Here is an 18,886-nt window from a genome sequence, read left to right on the forward strand (position 1 = left end):
GAAGTATGGGTGGCAGTACCATGTTTTGCTACCTTGACTTCTGTGCTGCTGCCTTCAGAGCAGGATGGCCGGAGAGGGGTGGCTGCTGACTGAGGGCCCTGCTCTGCAGACGGCAGCAGAGAAGGAAGGGTGGCAGTCTCATACCATGCCATCCTTCTGTGCTGCTGCTGGCAGCAGCTCTGCCTTCAGAGCTGGGCTTCTGGTCAGCAGCTGCTGCTCTCCAGCTGCCCAGCTCTGAAGGCAGCACCGCCACCAGCAGTAGCACAGAAGTAAGGGTAGCAGTACCACACCCTCCCTACAATAACCTTGTGACCCCACTCCCCCAACTCCTTTTTGGTCAGGACTCCTAAAATTACAACACTGTGAAATTTCAGATTTAAATAGCTGAAATAATTAAATTTAAAATCCTAAAACCATGAAATTGACCAAAAGGGATGGCATGTTTGGTAGGGCCCTATTTATCAGTGTTTACCTCACTTTGGAGCAGACTGAAAAGGAAGTAGATCCTACTTTTATTTATTCGTGTGCTGAGTTGTGGTGGTTTGTGTATTTCTCTTTGTCTTTTTTTTTTTTGCTCTTACAGCTTTATTAATCCTCTTCTGTACTGCATTTCGTCATCGCTTTATTTTGGCAGAATTATTTTAATCTTTTTAGTTTGTAATTGACAAATGCCTACCCCTTGCTTATTTCAAAAAAACCCTTATGCTGAGGAGGTGAGGCCCAGGGAAGAATGGCCTCTTATTTTCTTTAACTTGGTTTCTTGACTATGTGTCACAAGGCACTGAGTTCACCTCTCTGTTTTCATCTCTTTTCCTGTGTCTGATGAATACTGTGTACATATGAGTGTACTGGTCAGAGGCAGCAGAGATGCATATTGCTCACCTTGTACACCCAGAATAATAAATGATTTAAGCTTTATTTTTAATTGTACTGGATATAAAGGCGAAGGGGAAAACTGAGTGTGAAAGGAAATCCAGCTAAACACGTGGTTCGTGCTGTAATATAACTCGCTGTCAGCTCAGCTAGAACCATCTGAATGAAACAGTTGTCATGTAGACTTCTAGTTAATTAATTATAAGGAAATTGTAGCTAGCTAGTATTACATACCCTCCCTGCGTTCTTCCACTGAATTCTGAAACATCTCATAATACTATCTTTCTCAGGTCATTAAAATCCCTTATCCTGCCTTCCTTGCTGAGAACAATCCATGGACTGATCTTTTAGGTTTCTCTGCGTCTAGATATTTACTTGGATTGGGGGTACTCTTTCCGCACTTCAACTTGCCATTTTAAGAGCCCTTTACAATTTTAAGTTCTGCCATTTAAAAGAAAAAAATTAGCTTTCTAATGTAACTGAAAGTATAAAGTATCAGAGGGGGTAGACATGTTAGTGTGAATCTGTAAAAAGCGACAGAGTCCTGTGGCACCTTGTAGACTAACAGATGTATTGGAGCATAAGCTTTCGTGGATGTATACCCACTTTGTCAGATCCATGTGGTGGAAATTTCCAGAGATAGCTTGCCTGCGTATTTATACCTGCCTCTGGAAATTTCTACCACATGCATCTGACGAAGCGTGAAAGTATAAAGCATACTTTGTTTAAGTATAACGTCAAAGTTGTGAACAATAAATTGGTCAAACTACTAATTCAAAATAAGACGTGCACACACTCTCCCCCCACTTGGTGTTAAAATTTTCAGTTCTAATAAGTTTTGTAATATTTTTCAGTATTGGCCCAAAATGCTGCATTTACTCTGTTGTAAGCTGCAGTGTTTTGGACTGTTGCTCTAGAATTTCATGGTGGTTTGTTACATGGGAGTGGCAATCTAATACATTCCAAGCTATTTGTAGAGAATACTGTAGCTCCCCCAATACTCAGTAACTGATCTTCTTAAAAGCTTGAAAGATGGCTTATAATTTATTGGGGAATTTTGATAATTACTTCACATATATAGTGTATGCATATTTTATAATAGAGGAGAGAGAATGCTTAGTCAAAAATCTGTTTAAAATGCTTGTATATATTCAAGTTAAACATTTGTTAGATTGCTGAACAGTCACTTTCCTTTTAATTTGTCATCTCTAATTATCTTTAAACTACAGTCACAGGATGGAAAGTTCCTAATGATGCTTTGTATGCAGTAGGGCCTCTTGAGTTTTTAATGTCTTTCTAACAATGCTGTTTACAACTATATTGCATCAAGTCATCTTTCATAAGCCAACCATCTTAAATGTCTCGTCTATATACTTTATAACTCACTAATGTAGGCCTGTTGGCTCCAGCCAGCTCTGGTTTGAAGTGTCTGTGTTTTCACACAATTTAGCTTGAAAATACTACAGGAGCTCTGTAAGGGCAGTGTGAAAATAGAAGTACACAGTACAAGATAATGTGTTATAACAGAACTGCAGACATTATGCTGTATGAAGGTGTTTGTGTCCTGTCAGCCAATCAAATAAAGTTCTCTCTACAAGTGGCGGTCTGATGTTTGTTTTTTCACTCCTATTACCAGGGCATTTGTATACCTGAGCAATCTTCTATACCCAGTGCCCCTTATCCACAGAGTGGCAGTTGTCAGTGAGAAGGGGGAGGTTCGAGGATTTCTGCGTGTGGCAGTGCAGGCAATAGCAGGTAAGATACCCTGGGCATGCTCTTGCAGCTCAAGCCTTTGAGTGGTTTTTGAACAGCTGTATTTAAAAAAAAATCAAGGGGAGGGGAGGGGCTGGCTTCAAAATGTTCACTTTTTTGCTGCGTTCAATTCTGGACCAGCTTTAAGGTCTGGTAATTGCAAGCCTCCCAGGACACTTACTGTGGCACATTAGAAAACTGGGGTTGTATTTTTTCCGGTGATACAAAGCATTTGGCCAAGGCCAACCTAGCTAATTTGATCAGTTAATTTGCAGAAAATGTATCTTTTTTTTTCAGAGGTTTTGAAATGTTCACTGTCTACCACTGAGATTTGTATGTGGTAACTAAGACAACCCAAGGTGTAGAGATTATGGGCAATACATATTTCAAGACACTTTTTTAAAAGATGTCTTTCCTCTACAATATGGCATAAACGTGATGGTGCATGTGACTGTGTGTGAGTGTGTAAAGGCTTGAATGGTACTATTTTTGGAGGACCCACAGAACTTGCTTGTAGCTCTGACATCTTGAGTCTCATGCGCTTGTCCCAAATAAACACCCATGAAACCTTTACTTCTTCATATATTCATCCTGACTTTTCAGTCTTTCCTGTCTTTATAACTCACTTACAAAGTGCTCTACCATCTCATATTATATTCTCCTCTCTATGGATACAGGCACCTCTAGGAATTGGGGAAGAAGTAGAGTTAGCATTGATTCCTCAGTTATTCATAGGCCAGATCAAAGTCCCTCAACATCCAAAGAAAAGAGTGAGCCTCTGTCCTTGTATAGTGGCTGAGGGTTTGTTTCTCCCTCCTCCTGGGGTGGTTTCCCTTACCCTTATAGCAGGTATTGTAGAGAACTACACGTTAGCCTCACCCTGTTCAATTTTGCATGGGACCATGTTGGTTTGACTACTTGGGGCTGCAGGGTAAGGACAAAAAAATCCCTATTTCTTTCCGGGGAAACCTTGATTAAAGGGGGTGGGGGTGGGGTGGGAATTATCTAGCTAAGCTGACCTTTCTGTTTGCTGATTTTTGAGAAAGGAGGTAATAAATTTCCTTTAACTAGCTCTTGGATCCGCCAACCAGTTGTTGGCATTTTGTCCTTTGTTTTCCACACTGAAATGAACTAGTCAAGGTTTGTCCCTGGTATTTGACAATGCACCATTCATTTTGGTGAGAGCTCAGATACTTCTTGTAATTTATCTGCCCTTTCTAGCAATGGCTGACTTCCATCCATTGTCTCTTGTATTGGAAGACAACTCTGTAGGTCTTATTCTCCATGGGAACATGTGATGAAGTCTCAGACAGTGAGGCTGAGGGATTCACTCTGGCTGAGGCTCAAATGACAGATGAAACATTTGAATACATTCAAAAAGTTTACTTCTAGCCTGGTTTGCTTCCCTGAGCATTGACACTTTAATACCTATGGTCAAATGGATGATATGAAAGAGCAAATCATGGCTATTACAAATTGATTTTGCAACATCTTTAAATAAAGCCATGACATATTTCAGTCCAAGTGATATTTCAAGATGGCATTCTTAATTTTGGTATCACTTCTGTAACTATGTCTCCTGTTAGAAAATACCTCAGCACTATTTGGGCACCCCTCCTCTCTTATTGGCAGTCTCAGCAGAGACTGGGCTGAATGGGCCATACAGACTGAAGTAGTCACTTGCTTTGAGTTCCTCTGGATCAATATGGCACATTGAAGCTGTGCCATTGTAGGTGCTCATGCTGTGGGTAGAGGATTTTAGTTTTCAGGACTGTAAGTCTGGCTGTTTATCATTTCTTGAAAGACCATAATCCTTGATGGTCCTAGGGATTGCTGATGAATCTCGCAATGTTCAGAATTACTAAACTTGCTATAAAAAGCCTTGGATTTGATTTTTTTAACCTCTTTCTGTAAAGCTTATTCTTGTATTGGGTGTTTTGTCATGGCCATTCTGTCATTAATGTACACTGTGTCACGACAGGAAAGGGTTATAAAGCTATTACCCCTAGTGAACTCGGCATGACTATCTAGATGAATACAGTAAAGAAATTTTAAAATGGCAATAAACTACCTTCATTATTCACTGTGTAGCAAAAATCCCCTATAGATAAAGATCTTGAGGTGTGACACAGGTCAGTGGTTGCATTGGAACTAATGTGGGGACAGGAACTGAAAACCTGTTCTCTGCTAATCAAGCCATTGGTCCATCCTGATGAGGGTTATATATAATGTTTCACATTTCTAGTTGGAAATATCTCTAAGACGTTCTCATCTCTGATTGTTGGTCTTTTTCACTCATGTTATACACTTTTGCCCATTTGTTTTGGATGTAATCTATTTAGAAACAAGCAATTAAACAGTAAATATGGATATAAAGTTTTAACCCATGAATTCTCAAACTCCAGCATATTAACTTTGAATCTTATGGGTAGCATTAACCTGTTTTGCTGGTCTTCTCCATTCCCTTCCCAAAAGCCAATGCTAGGTAGTTCTCTACAGTATTTTATCTAGCAACTTGTTCACATTTAAATGACCCAAGTGATGGGGTATCCACCACGTGGGAGACTAGTATCCCATTGAGTCACTCTTGCCATTTGAATTAGTTTCCAATAGTCTCTCTTTTCTTTGCCTTTCTAGCGGACGAAGAAGCTCCAGATTATGGATCTGGCATTCGGCAATCTGGCACAGCTAAAATTTCTTTTGATGATGAATACTTTAATAAGGTAAGAAACATTAATTGGGTTGGAGAGGTTTGTGAAGGGAAGAGACAATGTCTTGTTCTAGATACAGAACGGTTAGGGTGGGTTAAAAAGTACAGAAGGCAAATCGGAAGTTGCAGGGCTCTCATCTGCAGCCCCTGTCTTGTGTTCCTCAGAGTGACTTTTCTTCAGTTGCAATGACTCGTTCTGGACTGTCGCTAGAAGAACTGAGAATTGTGGAAGGGCAAGGTCAGAGTTCAGAGGTCATCACTCCCCCAGAAGAAATTAACAGAATGAACGACCTGGGTAAGTGAGCACATCTTCTGGGACTTGAGGGGACAAATATGGGGCTATTCTGTATTTTCATGAAAAGGGGCTTTGGGTGACAGGTGAAGGAATAGTGTCCTTAGAGTGCCGGGGTACATCATGGTGACTGTTTTCTTGTGAGAGTTTTGATTTACAAAATATTAACTCCAATGTAGCACACAGAAGAAGCTTTTAGGTTGCAGCTGTTCAGAGTTTTTGATCATTGTCAATCCACTAGAAGGTTTCAGAAGTTGCCTGCTGTTACGGAGTGTTGGGGAGTCAGGGCCCTACCCTCCTCTTCCTGGGATTCACCGTGACTCTCAGCCAGCCAGTAAAACGGAAGGTTTATTGGACAATAGGAACGCAATCTACAGCAGAGCTTGTAGGCACAACCAGGACCCCTCAATCAAGTCCTTCTGAGGGGTTCAGGGAGCTGAGACCCCAGCTTGGGGTTCCCTGCATTGCACCACCCAGCCCAAACTGAAGCTAAAAATTTCTCCCAGCAGCTTTCTCCCCCTTCCCCTCTCCTTCTCCTCTTCTTTGTTCAGTCTCCAGGGCAGAAGGTCTCACTTCTCCCAACCCCGCTCCTGGCTCAGGTAGCTTTCTTCTCATCCCCAATGTAACTCCCAGACAACATTCCCAGGTCAAATCTGCCCTGCTCCGTCACACCTGCCTCTTTATTTATGCTAATATCTAACTGGTAATTACTGTGCTCCCCTCTCTTGCAACTCTCTCTTGCCTGGGTTCTGGCAGTGAGAAGAGAACTCTATTAAACCTGCACTGTCTCCACATTGTGCTACCAGTGAACTCTGCACTTTGTTGAGATCACTGTGTCTTGTCTACACCAGGATTTTTTATCATTAATTTTTCAGGTGCAGCTTCGTAGGTGGTAGCCTTGGTGATGACTGTAGTGTAGACAGGGTTCTGAAGAACCCAGGCACTTTTACTACTGTCACCTAATGCTGCTCTGAGTGTGTTAGACACTTTTTGGAACAACTCTTGATCCTTGACTATCCTACTGCTTTTATCAGTGCTACCATTAGTGAAGCTGCATGTATTGTGAGTTAAGGCTTTGAAAAATTCTCTTGTAGATAAGCTACTGGAGAGCAGGTGTTTGGGATTGGGGGATTAAATCCTGCCTTTGCTGGGTCGAGTATCTGTAGATGTAGTAAATCTGAATATTTCATGGGAGGTCTTTGTGTCTCTTTTTAAGACCTGAAGTCAGGCACTTTGTTGGAAGGGAAGATGGTGATGGAAGGGTTTACCGAGGAGGTTGGCGACCACCTGAAACTGGGTAGTGTGTTCACCTTCCGCGTGACAGTGCTGCAGGCCAGTGGCATCCTCCCAGAATATGCAGATATCTTCTGTCAGTTCAAGTAAGAATCTCTCCTTGGTAGTACAGCGTGGGGAAGATCTCTGCAGTGAAGAGGAGTAACTGTTGCTAGATACTGGGCAAATGGAGACAAAACTGGAGTGATTTTTAGGAGTCAGTGTGGCAGTGTCTTGTGGGAAGGGAGTCAAATCTGTGTGACCTGATACCAGATCACGTGCCCTGAACAAACATCTGCTTTGTGTTAACAGTGGCATCGGGGAGTAAAGCTTTGTAGAAAGAGGGTGAGAATCAGCCTTTAAAAGCCACTCATCCAATGCCTCTTGTCTTAGGCATCCCAGGGTGTTTTGTAGAAGAGTCTTTGAGGTCCTCTAATGAAAAGTGCTATAGAAGTGTAAAGTCATAATACCCAGTAAATTGGTTAATATTTATTACACTTATAGGGTCCAAATCAATGGGCATTTAAGCACCAGATAATGATACCAGTGTATAACTTTAAAATTAAAACCCATTCCATGCATATACCCAGCTTGAATCAAATGGTCTGGAATTAGGGCAAATTCAGCAGCTCTCAAATGAGAGCTCTGTCCCCATTTAGATTCCAAAGAATAAGGATTAGAAGGGGAGGTAGCAAACATACAGACAATAAAACAGTAGGAGCCCCAAAGTTTTCCAGAATAAACCTGCCTAAATAAGATTGGTTGAGGCCCAAAAGGTGGCCAAAAGAGCAGAGATGTGCAGATTTCTCTAAGGGGTGGAGCTGATAGCTGAGCAGTTTTCACTAATCTGATCTGTTTTGGTTTTAGCTTTTTACATAGACACGATGAAGCTTTCTCTACTGAACCTCTCAAAAACAATGGTCGGGGGAGTTCTCTTGGGTTTTACCATGTCCAGAATGTAAGTGAAGCTTCGTGACTTGTATGAAGTGTGAGTGAGTGTCCATAATACAGTGCTGTTTAGGTTGATTTCAATGCTGGGGAATGCTTGTAGCCTTCCTGTCAGCCTCCTCAGCCAGGCATGTGCAGGAAAGGGGCGGGGGGTACAGATGAATAAACAATAGAGGCGGCATGGTCACATGAGTATTATAATCCTTTTGTAGCACATAATGCCTATTAGTAAATTACAGAGCATTTAAGCAAGTGTGTGTAGAGGCTATGTGACTCTTTTCCCTTCTCTTGATTCTGAATTCCTTGTGCTTCCATTTCACCCATCAAAATATTGGGAAGTGCAATAAAAACAGCTCTAGAGTTTGCATTACAGGGAATAGACAGTGTAAATGGAAAAGCCATGTTCAGGCTTCCAAATTGATAGTGTGTAGTCTCACAAGTTGTGTAACTGTCTTGTGACAAATAGCTTCCTACTTTTCTTAACTGATGAATGCTTAGGTCAGGGGATTTTTCTCCTGTTACTGTTAATTGACATCCTTAACACCTGAAACCAAGTAAGGTATGTGTCTCCCTTTGCTGTGATTGGCTCCAGTCAAGCTATCAGCCACTGGATAAGAAATGTAGAACCCTGGGTTCTAATCTTGGCAGACATACAGTTTTCATTTTATCTCTGCCCTGACTCTTTCCTTACCTTTTTTTTTGCTAGATCGCTGTGGAAGTGACAGAATCTTTTGTGGAGTACATCAAAACTAAGCCAATTGTGTTTGAAGTCTTTGGGCACTACCAGCAGCACCCTCTCCATCTGCAGGGACAGGATCTCAACAGGTATTGACCAGTTCAGAAGTAAGTGTCCTTCCCCTCATACTTCTCAGCAGAAGGAAGAAATCCTGCATGGGAAATAGACACCACATTACCGTATCCCTTTGCTTCCTGAATTCCATGCCTCACATGGAAGTCTTGCTACTTAACATTAGTGCCAAGTGTGTCCTAAGCAAATTCTAATACTAGACAAGTGACAGGATAATGGGTGCCCCATAGTTGATGATGATACATATTTAAAGCCAAAAGAACCCTGTGCAAAAGAAAACTTTCTTCAAACTTCTCGTGACTTCTAGAAGCACACCTGCCAAGGCTGCTGAGCACCTTAAATGTTCTGAGTCAGGGAAAGGTTTCCTAGTCCTCTTCCTCTACGGTGTGAGGGGAGAGGATGATGCCTGGATTCTTGGGTTTGGCTTGCATTGCTGGAAACAGTAGCTGCAAAGAGAAACCACATGCTGGTGTTAAAGGGAAAAACCAGCAGAGATTTATATCCCTGCATGAAGACATTTTCAGGAAATGCCTCTCATATCCTGTTTTCCCTTGAGCGGAGACTAGGGAAAGGGCAGTTGGAAATATTAAAAGGTAATCCATCTTTGCTTGAAGATGGGCAAAATTGAGCTGGAATGGAAAAAGGGGTAAGTGTGTGTTAGTAGGAGCAGGGCAAGGAATCCTGGGTTATATATGTTCCAGATATGTCCCATGTGTGATTGGGCACGTCTGTGCTTGTTATCATCTTTGTAGAGTGGAGGTTGTATGTACCTGCCTCATAGGGTTGTGAGGCTCATTATTTTTTTTGTAGAGTGCTCAGAGATCCCTGGGTGAGAAACAGGTGGGAAACACCAGAAGTAACTGCTCCCCTTTCTCTGCAGCCCTCCTCAGCCATCCCGACGATTCTTTCCACCGCCCATGCCACTCTCAAAGCCAGGTGAGAACAAACATTTTCTGGGTATGTCTCTGTAAACTCATCACGTAGAAGTAGAGTGTGAAATATTCAGAACCGCAGTCATTTGAAATCGACAAATAACATGAATGAACAGTGCAAAGGGCACTGGAACATCCTCGCTGATGGGGTTCCTTCCCAGATGTTCAACCTCATCTCAAAGCAAAAGTATTGTCAAGGCAGTCGCGGGGAGAGAGTTGCATCTATGAAGTGTCCAGCACGGAGCACTCAATCTGGCTATGCAGCCACTCTCCTCAGTGTGGTTACTGAAGTGAGGATTTGCTTATCCATAAATCACTGCTCTGCTTTTGCTAATGTTGCTTTCACTTTCATGTACTAAGCCAACCTTGCTGAAATGATCCCTCAGTTTTCTTTAATTTAACTGTGCATGTTGAACTTTTTTTCCCCCCCTCTGTCCTTTTATCTTCTTTCCCTTGTCCCAATCACCTGCTTATCTCCACCGCTCCCATTTTTGTTCTCCATTCCCTTTTCAGACTATGAGAGAAAAATTGAGTTGATTAGGTATCTCATGTCTGGCTATGTAAATGTACATGTGCTGAACACACTGTCTGAGCACGCCAATGTGCTTGCGTCCTCGGCTGTGGCTGCATTCCAGGATGGGGCTGACCAGCTGCCACCTTTTCTTTTTCTGCCTGTTCCCAGCTGTCAAAGCGAGCGGGTTCCCAAAAGAGATGGTTAGTAGTCAAATTCGATCTATGGTAGATGTAGAAATAACCCCTAATCTTGATCCCAAAGCAGTATGTCTACACCTTTACCTTGTGGTGCTGAGTACCAGAAACTACCTTGGGTTCTGTGGTCGTTGTGGAGTGATGAAGCATTTAGAATAAGAAACATCTAGTGTCTAGAGCAGAGTATGAGGAATCTGAATTTGTGTGCCAATCCTAGCTCTGCTACTGATTTCTTGTGACTTTGTCACGTAACTTTACTTAGCCTCAGTTGTCCCATGTGTAAAATAGGAATATTTACCCCTTGCCCTTTGTAAAGTGCTTTGAGATCATTAGATGCAAGGTGCAGAGTATTATGTAGTAAGTTATAAAACTGAGGGGTAGACGGCATTTTCTTTTGAGGTTCCGTTAAAATTATCCTTCCTGCTTATCTGTTATCTGGCTTCATTTCTCTCTTTCTCCCCTCCCTGTCTGCCCCGGGGCAACAGCCAGCTGTTTGGGTTGAAGTAGACCAAATATGTATCTTACTGACCCAGCCCATGAAAATGTTTAGAACAGGCCTGCACATACACTTTCAAATCTGACTTAGTGTGTTGAGTTTTCTTTTCTGGTGCAGCTGAATTCTTCTGCTTAGTTCAGACTTCAGTAGTTTGTGTCCCTGACCTTCCTCCTGACTAGCATGAACAACTCTGATTCCAGTTGTCATGAGCTCATGGATGCTATGAGCACAGCTGCAGCTGTTGTTTTGGTGGTATGGTGGGGGTGTAAGAGGGTGATGTCAGCTACTTAAGGTATGAATGAGGGAGAGCAAGTGATGTCACTGAAGCTCACTACTTAGCATGATTGTCTTGGCCTGCTGTGTACCTCTTTCATTCTTGTAGTGAAGTCTGTCTGCGTCTTTGTGTTAACTATTTACAGTTATCTGAACAAGGAGTAGACGGAACTCAAATCTCATCTTCTGAAAGGGAGATTATCTATCTCACGTGCATACGCAGGCACCTCTGCTGACTGACTGCCACCTGTAAAGCAGGATTTTTGTCTCTTATCAGTGGGTTGTAATTGAGATTATGAAAGTGAAGAGAGGCTAAGGCAGGAATGGGAGAACCTAAGGAACACTAAACTAAGGCTTATCTTCAATAAATGGTGGGATGGGGCCTTGAGAGGCTACGGAAAACATTGACTGCGTTAATTAAAAAAACTAAACATTAAAACCAAGGGAATGGGGAGACAGTTGCAGAGTTGAACACACTCCTGTATTTAGGGTGGAGTGGAACAGAACCCTCGAGTTCCTTTGTCCACTCCCAGGAACAGAATAGGGAGGCAAAGTGGAGGTAGTGGAAATGGTAGGCAGAAATTGTGTAAACTTAGGTCTTGTCTATGTAGCCCTGCAGTTCAGACTACAGCCAGGTGAATTCCAGGGTTCACTAGTGTGCCACACTGTAACTCACCCATGCGGACGGTATGGGTGCAAAATAAAAGGTGTCTTGTTGGTGCTAACTGAGGCCTAGTCTACACTAAAAAGTTCGATTGACCCAGCAGTGTCACTCAGAGATGTGAAAAATCCACACTCCAGAGTGGCATAGGTAAGCCAGTCTAACCCCTGGCATAGACAGCACTAGGTTGATGAAAGAATTCTGTTGACGTAGCTACTTCCTCTCAGGGAGAAGGATTATCTATGCTGATGGGAGAACTCCTTTCATCAGTATAGATAGCATTTACACTGAAGTGCTGCAGCTGTAGTGTTTCCAGTGTAAACAAGCCCTTAGTCTTGTTTGAATTAATTCAGTCCTATTTAAATGAGGTACCTTTTAGAGCCACGGTATCTACATGGGATAGTTAGAGCACAGCACACTAGTGTGCACTGTAATTTGCCCCCATGTAGTTTGAACTGCAGGGCAGTGTAGACATGGCCTCAAAGAGGGGAAGTCTGGAGTATTGCTAGAACCTGTCCATTTTCTGTGATTACCAGTTGCTAGAAGCACTGTTTATCCATTTTCTATTTATGAGTTAAGGTATCCCTGCAGAGCTAGTGAGTCTTGAAGCACTAATTTATCAGTAATCCTGAAATATAGGAAGCCAAGGCTTCCAGGACTTTTTCTCAGAAATAAGCCCTGTTAAATCCCCTGATGTGCACATGCACATGCTGTAGGTTAGCGATCCCAGCTGAGTGTACTACTGTTTGCAGTAAAGTGAAGGCACTAATATCAAGATCATCTAAAATACCTACAGGTCCAGTAGAAAGTGCATCAACCCTAAATTTCTGCAAGAATCCTTGGGATCTTGGCTTGTTGTGTCATTCAGAGACTTGGAACTGATGCAGGAGTACATATGAACAGACTTAGCCCCCTTGTGAATTCCATGCATGCATGAGTTGGAACTCTTTATAAAAACTGATCTCAGTATAGGTCCGAAAGGACCTACATCTTAGGATGTCGTGTTGAGAACGCTCTGAAGCATCTGACTTCCCTCCCATATTTGAATGATTTTAAACAATACGTTAGGTTAGCTTGTTCCAAAAATGGATCTTTGAAGTGGCATAGGATTTTCCCACGTATCAATCCGTAGAGGTTGCCTGTCTTCACAAGACACTCCTAGTTATAGTTCATTTATTTCTTTGTGACCTGTCAAGTGCTAACATTTTGCCATGCAGTAGTTTGGGGGAAAGTGCCATAAATGCGCACCTTTCCTTCATGGTGCTAATGACTTAATGGGATCAGGTTTGTTTCAGCTTCTGCAGATTATGTAAAACATGTCCCTTACTGCACTAGGTAATGACCACCTATCTTGCAGGGTCTGGTGCATGACCATCTGAGCAGTATGAGGGGTGGTGGAAGGATTAGCCTTTCTTGTATTTACGTGTAAGAGATTTAGTAATCTTTTCTCAGTTCTTTTGTTGGAGTAGTGAGATCTCTCAAACAAATAGTGCTTCATAATTGCCAGCCAGTCATCTAACTGTAAAGTTACTTGGATGGGGGAACACCGTGGATTTAAAACGAGACTCCTTGATTCCATAGACAAGCCTGTGACTGAAGTTTCCTTTCTGGCTTTTTGATGGCAGGTGTCTTTGCCATATTACCTGCACATGCACAGGTAGAAATATTACACTGCTTTCATGTGATAAGCAGCACTGAAATTACATTGTGGAACCTAAGTACTGTAATAGCATTACCTGTGTGCAGTTTTTGTGAACTGTTTTTTTTTATTCTTCTAAGTGCCAGCCACAAAGCTAAACACTATGAGCAAAACTAACCTGGGCCAGAGCATGAGCAAATACGACCTCCTTGTCTGGTTTGAGATCAGCGAGCTGGAGCCAACAGGAGAGTGAGTTCAACTTTTATCTTTCTTTTGTATGAAGAGGGAAAACGGTTGGTAGGAGTGAATTCCTTCGTCTTTAGGTCATTGGTTTAGATCAGCCCAGGTTTATAATGTTTGGCTATTCCCATCTGTAAGATGCCTGGTTTTGTGTGGAATAAAGTGGTCCCAATCCTGTTCCCAGTGAGTAGGTATCAGCAACACAACTGGCATTAGTTGGCCCCATTGTTCGCAATCTAATCAGAGTGGCCAAAGACTGAAGTATGGAGAGTGACCTTCCTTCTCACTCCTAGACCTGATGCCTCCAGGTCAGCGGCTGGGTATGCTGGCAGAGCAGTGAGCGGGGGGAGCTTGCATGGCTGCAGATCATGTGATACCTGGTCTCTTGTTAACTAAAGAGTTCAGTCTCCAGAGGTCAGTCCAACAAAACATAAGAACTGCCATACCAGTTCAGACGAAAGATCCATTTAGCCCAGTGTCCCATCTTCCAACAGGGGCCAGTGCCAGGTGCCCCAGAGAAAATGAACAGAACAGGTAATCAAGTGATCCATCCCCCATTGCCTGTTCCTAACTTCTGGCAAACAGAGGCTAGGGACACCATCCCTCCCCATCCTGGCTAATAGCCACTGATGGACCTATCCTCCATGTATTTATCTAATTCTTTTTTTGAACTTGTTATAACAAGAACTATATTGAGTTTAACCCTGCAACACAGAGGGAGTTCCCTGACAGACCTTTGGGAACTACATTATAGGGTCATTCTGCAGTTTTGCAAAGAAACGTTAATGTGTGATGTGATACTTAATGATGTTCAAAAGTCCAGTGGAGAGGCTGATTTTGGAGTCAGTGGAAGCAGCCTTTATTTTTATTAGGCTATTATATGTAAGATGTATGTTGGTGGTAGAGCAAAGCAGCAGTGTTACCTAGTGTTCCCACTGCCTACTCTGTTAAACACGCCTTCTCTAACCGGGGATGTTCATTCTTGTTTCACACAGATACATCCCTGCTATTGTTGACCACACTGGAGGCTTACCCTGCCAGGGGACGTTCTTGCTTCACCAGGTACTAACAGAGCCTAGAAGGGGGCAACTAAAATACTTTTGTGTCTAGTGGGCAGATGTGTAATGTGCTGAATCCTTAGATCTATTTTATCTTCTAGTTCTGTCTTACCACAAATCTGTCTGTCTCTCTCTTACTATAGCTCTTGGGTCAGTCATCTTTCTGCCTGTACCTGTATCTCCCAGGCTTGGGTCTTTGGGTCTAAATTCTGCTCTTTCAAGTGTTTGGTCATATATATTCCACTCCTAGTACTCATGCATTCAAGAGTGGAATCTTTTGACCAGCAGTGCCCTTTGGGGCTGCACATGCATCTTTAATATCCTCATGCTCCTGTACCTAATGCTTTGTGGTGCAGACTCAAACACCACTTAATTCCTTTTCACTGCCCTGGCTGCGAGATGGAGCTCAGCAGTGTCAGCATCTCGATATGCTCTTCCAGAGACAATTTAAAGATATTTGTGTATATTATTAGTATGTTAGTGATGGCTTAGTTAGCATGGTTTCCACTTAGCATCTTGGGAGGTTAACATACCCTATTTGCTTTTATCTTTTGTTGTGGGGTTCTTTCTGGTACTGGGGCTTTAAGTATCTTCCCTTCTTTGAGGCAATAATACCCATTAATGCTGGGCACATCGGTTGCCTTTTGTCTCCCCAACAAATGCTGTACATATAAATCCTTTTTTAAAAGGAGTTGGAATGTGAGCATGTCTTAACCTTTCTTTGTTAGGCTGCTCCATGCAACATGCTTCTGATCTGGACGGGGAGCCCCCTTAGATTAGTTTCATCTCAGTTCAGAAGTGCCCCAGTAAATTCTAAATCCACTGTCTCCCAGGCCCCGTCTTCAGAAACTGTCCCAGAGTGGACTCATATCGGACCAAAAAAACAGATCTTTGGAGGAAAGGGAGTGTCACCTTTGGGGCAGATCCTAGGGTTTATGGCAGATTTCCTAGGGTTTGTGAGACTGACTCCTGTATACCCTCAAGGTACATGTACTTTCCCTGGAAGTTTAGAGACAGACAGTTTGAGGGGTATTTTGGGTGAAATATACTTCTCCTTGTGGTATGGGAAGGGAGCAGGATGAGTTCTGCTCTAACAGGAAAAGATTCTTCCTGTATTAGGTTATATTCAGGGCCCAAAAGGGCATGGAAGTTTGTTTCCCATTATGAGCCTGCTGACAGGTGAGATTTATATGTTCATGTCTCAGCCGTGGTTTCCCTGTGGAAATGACTTCTGGAGTCATTTAATAAAGACAAGTCTAAGCTATGCCTTTTCAACTCCACCAGGGAATCCAGCGTAGGATCACAGTCACCATTATCCATGAGAGAGGCAGTGAATTGCACTGGAAAGATGTGCGAGAACTGGTTGTTGGTGAGTATTTCCTGGTTGTTCCTTCCATCATCATCATGATGAGTTACTGAACAGAGTTGGGGTAGTGTCACCTATTGAGGGGTATCCAGAGGAAAAACTCTTGGTCTGAGGCTGCCTGTTAGAGCTATAGGTCTTAAACCTCGTTTGTCAATGAGAATTCCTTCTGAGTGCCTTTCAGGTTAGGTTTAATTGGTACTGAAATTCATTTATCTTCAGGACGCATCAGAAACAAAGCCGAGGTAGATGAAGCTGCTGTGGATGCTATTCTGTCTTTGAATATAATCTCTGCAAAGTACCTGAAGTCTTCTCACAGCTCCAACAGGTAGGCAGATGTAAAGTGCTTTCAGGGCTATTTACATTACTCCTCTCCACTGATAAGCACCATGGAAGGAGGAAGAAAGAATGAGGGGAAGGAGGGTCAGCATTTCACTCAGGAGTTGAAAAACTGAAATTAAAGCACAGCATTAAAATACAAGGACAATACCACGGGTGAATCAGACAGCCATGCACATCCCTACATTACAGTGGGAACAAGTGTACGGTGATCTAACAAAGCCTGTTGTGTTAAAATATTACTCCTGCTCTGATCAACTCAGTCTTAGTCTTAGTCTGTGCTTTTTCAGTGCTGCCAGTGAGTCGCGGGGAAGCGGGAAGTGGATTTATGCAAATATGACAAGCTGGCTCCTCTAATGTACTTGTGAAATCAGAGCAGCTTAAAGCAATATTCCATAGGTGCTCTGGTGACCTGCAGTCTTCCTTCTTACATCCAATGAGGATCTAACTCTCAACTGTTGCTCTGAGCATCGCTTATCAGAGAAAGAAGTATCCTCCCCAAGTGAAGATTCATTGTGGGACAGGGCAGTCTTTCCAAGGAGGATTTGTGGCTGAGGGTCTCTGTGGGGTGCACTGTTAATAAGATTTCATGAATTGTATAGTCCTGTGCTTTAGGATCTGCAACGAAAGGCTGTGAAGCAGAATTCTGTATTGTGGGCAGAGTCCCTCCCCTCCAGAACATCAGTCGAGTCACAGACTCACTGTGTTTCTGTCAACTGGGAAATTGGGAGGAAAACACACATCTTTTGGAAAAATCAGATTCTGCTTCAGTTTTTAAGGCAGGGGATGGGGGAGGACTTGATTTGCAGCCTGCTGGCCATCAGTTTTCTAAAGTCTATCTGGAGAAGGTAATTCCACATTACTCTAGACTTTGTGTTGTCACCAACTGGGTCTGGTGCTGCTGTCCCCTAGTGTCAGTGAGTACTGAATTTTATAACTGTGGTATTTTGGCTATTACTGCCTAATGTCTCATCTCTTGCAAGGTGAAAATAAAACTCCAAAATATTGAGTAACTTTTTCTAACTTGAGGGGGGAGTAAATTCTTTCTGTAAAGGAGAAGGGAAGTGGGGAGAAGAAATAGGGCTTACATGGAGATTTTATCTCTTGTCCTGTAAGAAATCTGAAGGGCACTCTGTAATAGCCCATGCAGAGCAATTTTTCTGACATTCACTGCTGACATTTCCTGCCAGTGTTCACCACTGAAATCTTTCTCTCTGATGGTCATAGAATAAGTCTCTAAATTCCCCTGGTAGTCAGCCTTTGTATTTTATGCTGATTGTTTGTTAAAAACAGGCAGCGATGAGCATGACCACGAATGTGGGCCGTGGAAAGCTTTAGAACACACAGCTGTCAGTTAAAAGGGAATAGCACTTCAGGAGAGATGGAGAGGCACATTAAAATCATTTCATAGCTCTGATGGAGGGATTCGTATATCCCAAGTGATAGTAGTTTATACATTTTAATGTGATTTAATTTTTAGCATCTTAGTATTGATCTGGCAGCATAACCGGACTGGGAGGGAACAGTTGCTGCATTCCCATCTGATCCTAGTGGACTTGCAGTAGGAAGATCACCTATCTTCTCCCCTGCTTCTTACTTCCAAATAAATAGCAATATGGCCCCAGAAATCTCTGTCTGGAAAGCTTTTTGGAAGTGGGATGGGGTGAGTGAGCGTTCAGGTAGCATTGGTGTATAGTTGGTACCAGGTCTTTCCCCAAATTGCTAGGGTTTGGTCTCTGAGTGTGTGGAAGGGTGGGGGCCAATGCCACAGTCAGGGGTATGTGTTCTGTTTGCTCACCGTCTGCAGACTTGTTTTCTGGTTGCTGTGTTTTTTGTCTGCTTGTTTTCCTCCTTTCAGCTGTTGCTTCTCTGTTCTGCCTTTTGCTGCACTAACAAAAGCTCTTTCTATGTTTTTACAGGCTCTTTCTTGATAAGGATATGCCTAGGTATTTTCTGTTTGCTTCCTTTTGCACATAAAGGTTCCTGTGGAATAGAATGCTTTGTCTCACTTGTGTTGCTGCCATTTCCTTTTTACCCTTTAGTGGATTTTGTCAGCAAACCTCTTGGCTCTTCTGGGAGTGATGCATTTCCTCCTCCCTTGTGTGCTGGGAATTTGTCAATGTACAGTTCAGTAGGTGAACGCATGAAGACAAATTTCCTTCATTGTTCAACAGAGACAGCTTACAATGGTCCTTGCTTCATTCTTTCAAAGGTATCAATAGAACATAACTCCTCCCCCCTTCTCCTTCTTTGTCCTTCAGCAGACAACCATGGCCAGCACTTGGTATCTGACTACTTGTAACATATTTGCCACATTGGAAGTGCCAGGACTGAGACTGAATGGCGAGGTTACTGGTTCAAATCCAGCCCGAGACGATAGTGAACAAAGCCTGTTGCCATCAGGTGACGGTTTGCTGGCATTCAATTCTTAATTTGTTGTTACATCCCAAAATTATAATTGCAGTGGCCATTAATTGGCCTGCCTAGGAGCTGAGAAGCCAAGAATAGAAAGGACACATTGA

The 18,886-nt window shown here is 42.7% G+C and overlaps 1 protein-coding gene across 3 annotated transcripts in view; it reads left to right on the top strand.

Annotated features, from left to right (window-relative positions):
* KIF1B (kinesin family member 1B) overlaps positions 1–18,886 on the top strand; it is a 138,073-nt gene that overhangs the window by 97,095 nt on the left and 22,092 nt on the right. For all 3 annotated transcript variants that reach the window (XM_050931862.1, XM_050931863.1, XM_050931864.1), the window contains 11 exons: positions 2,510–2,628; positions 5,263–5,348; positions 5,501–5,630; positions 6,844–7,006; positions 7,767–7,857; positions 8,554–8,672; positions 9,536–9,591; positions 13,505–13,613; positions 14,600–14,666; positions 15,947–16,031; positions 16,248–16,353. In XM_050931862.1, the coding sequence (XP_050787819.1) occupies positions 2,510–2,628; positions 5,263–5,348; positions 5,501–5,630; positions 6,844–7,006; positions 7,767–7,857; positions 8,554–8,672; positions 9,536–9,591; positions 13,505–13,613; positions 14,600–14,666; positions 15,947–16,031; positions 16,248–16,353 (1,131 nt within the window). The remainder of the gene's footprint in view (positions 1–2,509; positions 2,629–5,262; positions 5,349–5,500; positions 5,631–6,843; positions 7,007–7,766; positions 7,858–8,553; positions 8,673–9,535; positions 9,592–13,504; positions 13,614–14,599; positions 14,667–15,946; positions 16,032–16,247; positions 16,354–18,886) is intronic.

Source organism: Gopherus flavomarginatus, chromosome 21 (genome assembly GCF_025201925.1).
Source record: "Gopherus flavomarginatus isolate rGopFla2 chromosome 21, rGopFla2.mat.asm, whole genome shotgun sequence".
NCBI classification, from domain to species: Eukaryota; Metazoa; Chordata; order Testudines; family Testudinidae; genus Gopherus; species Gopherus flavomarginatus.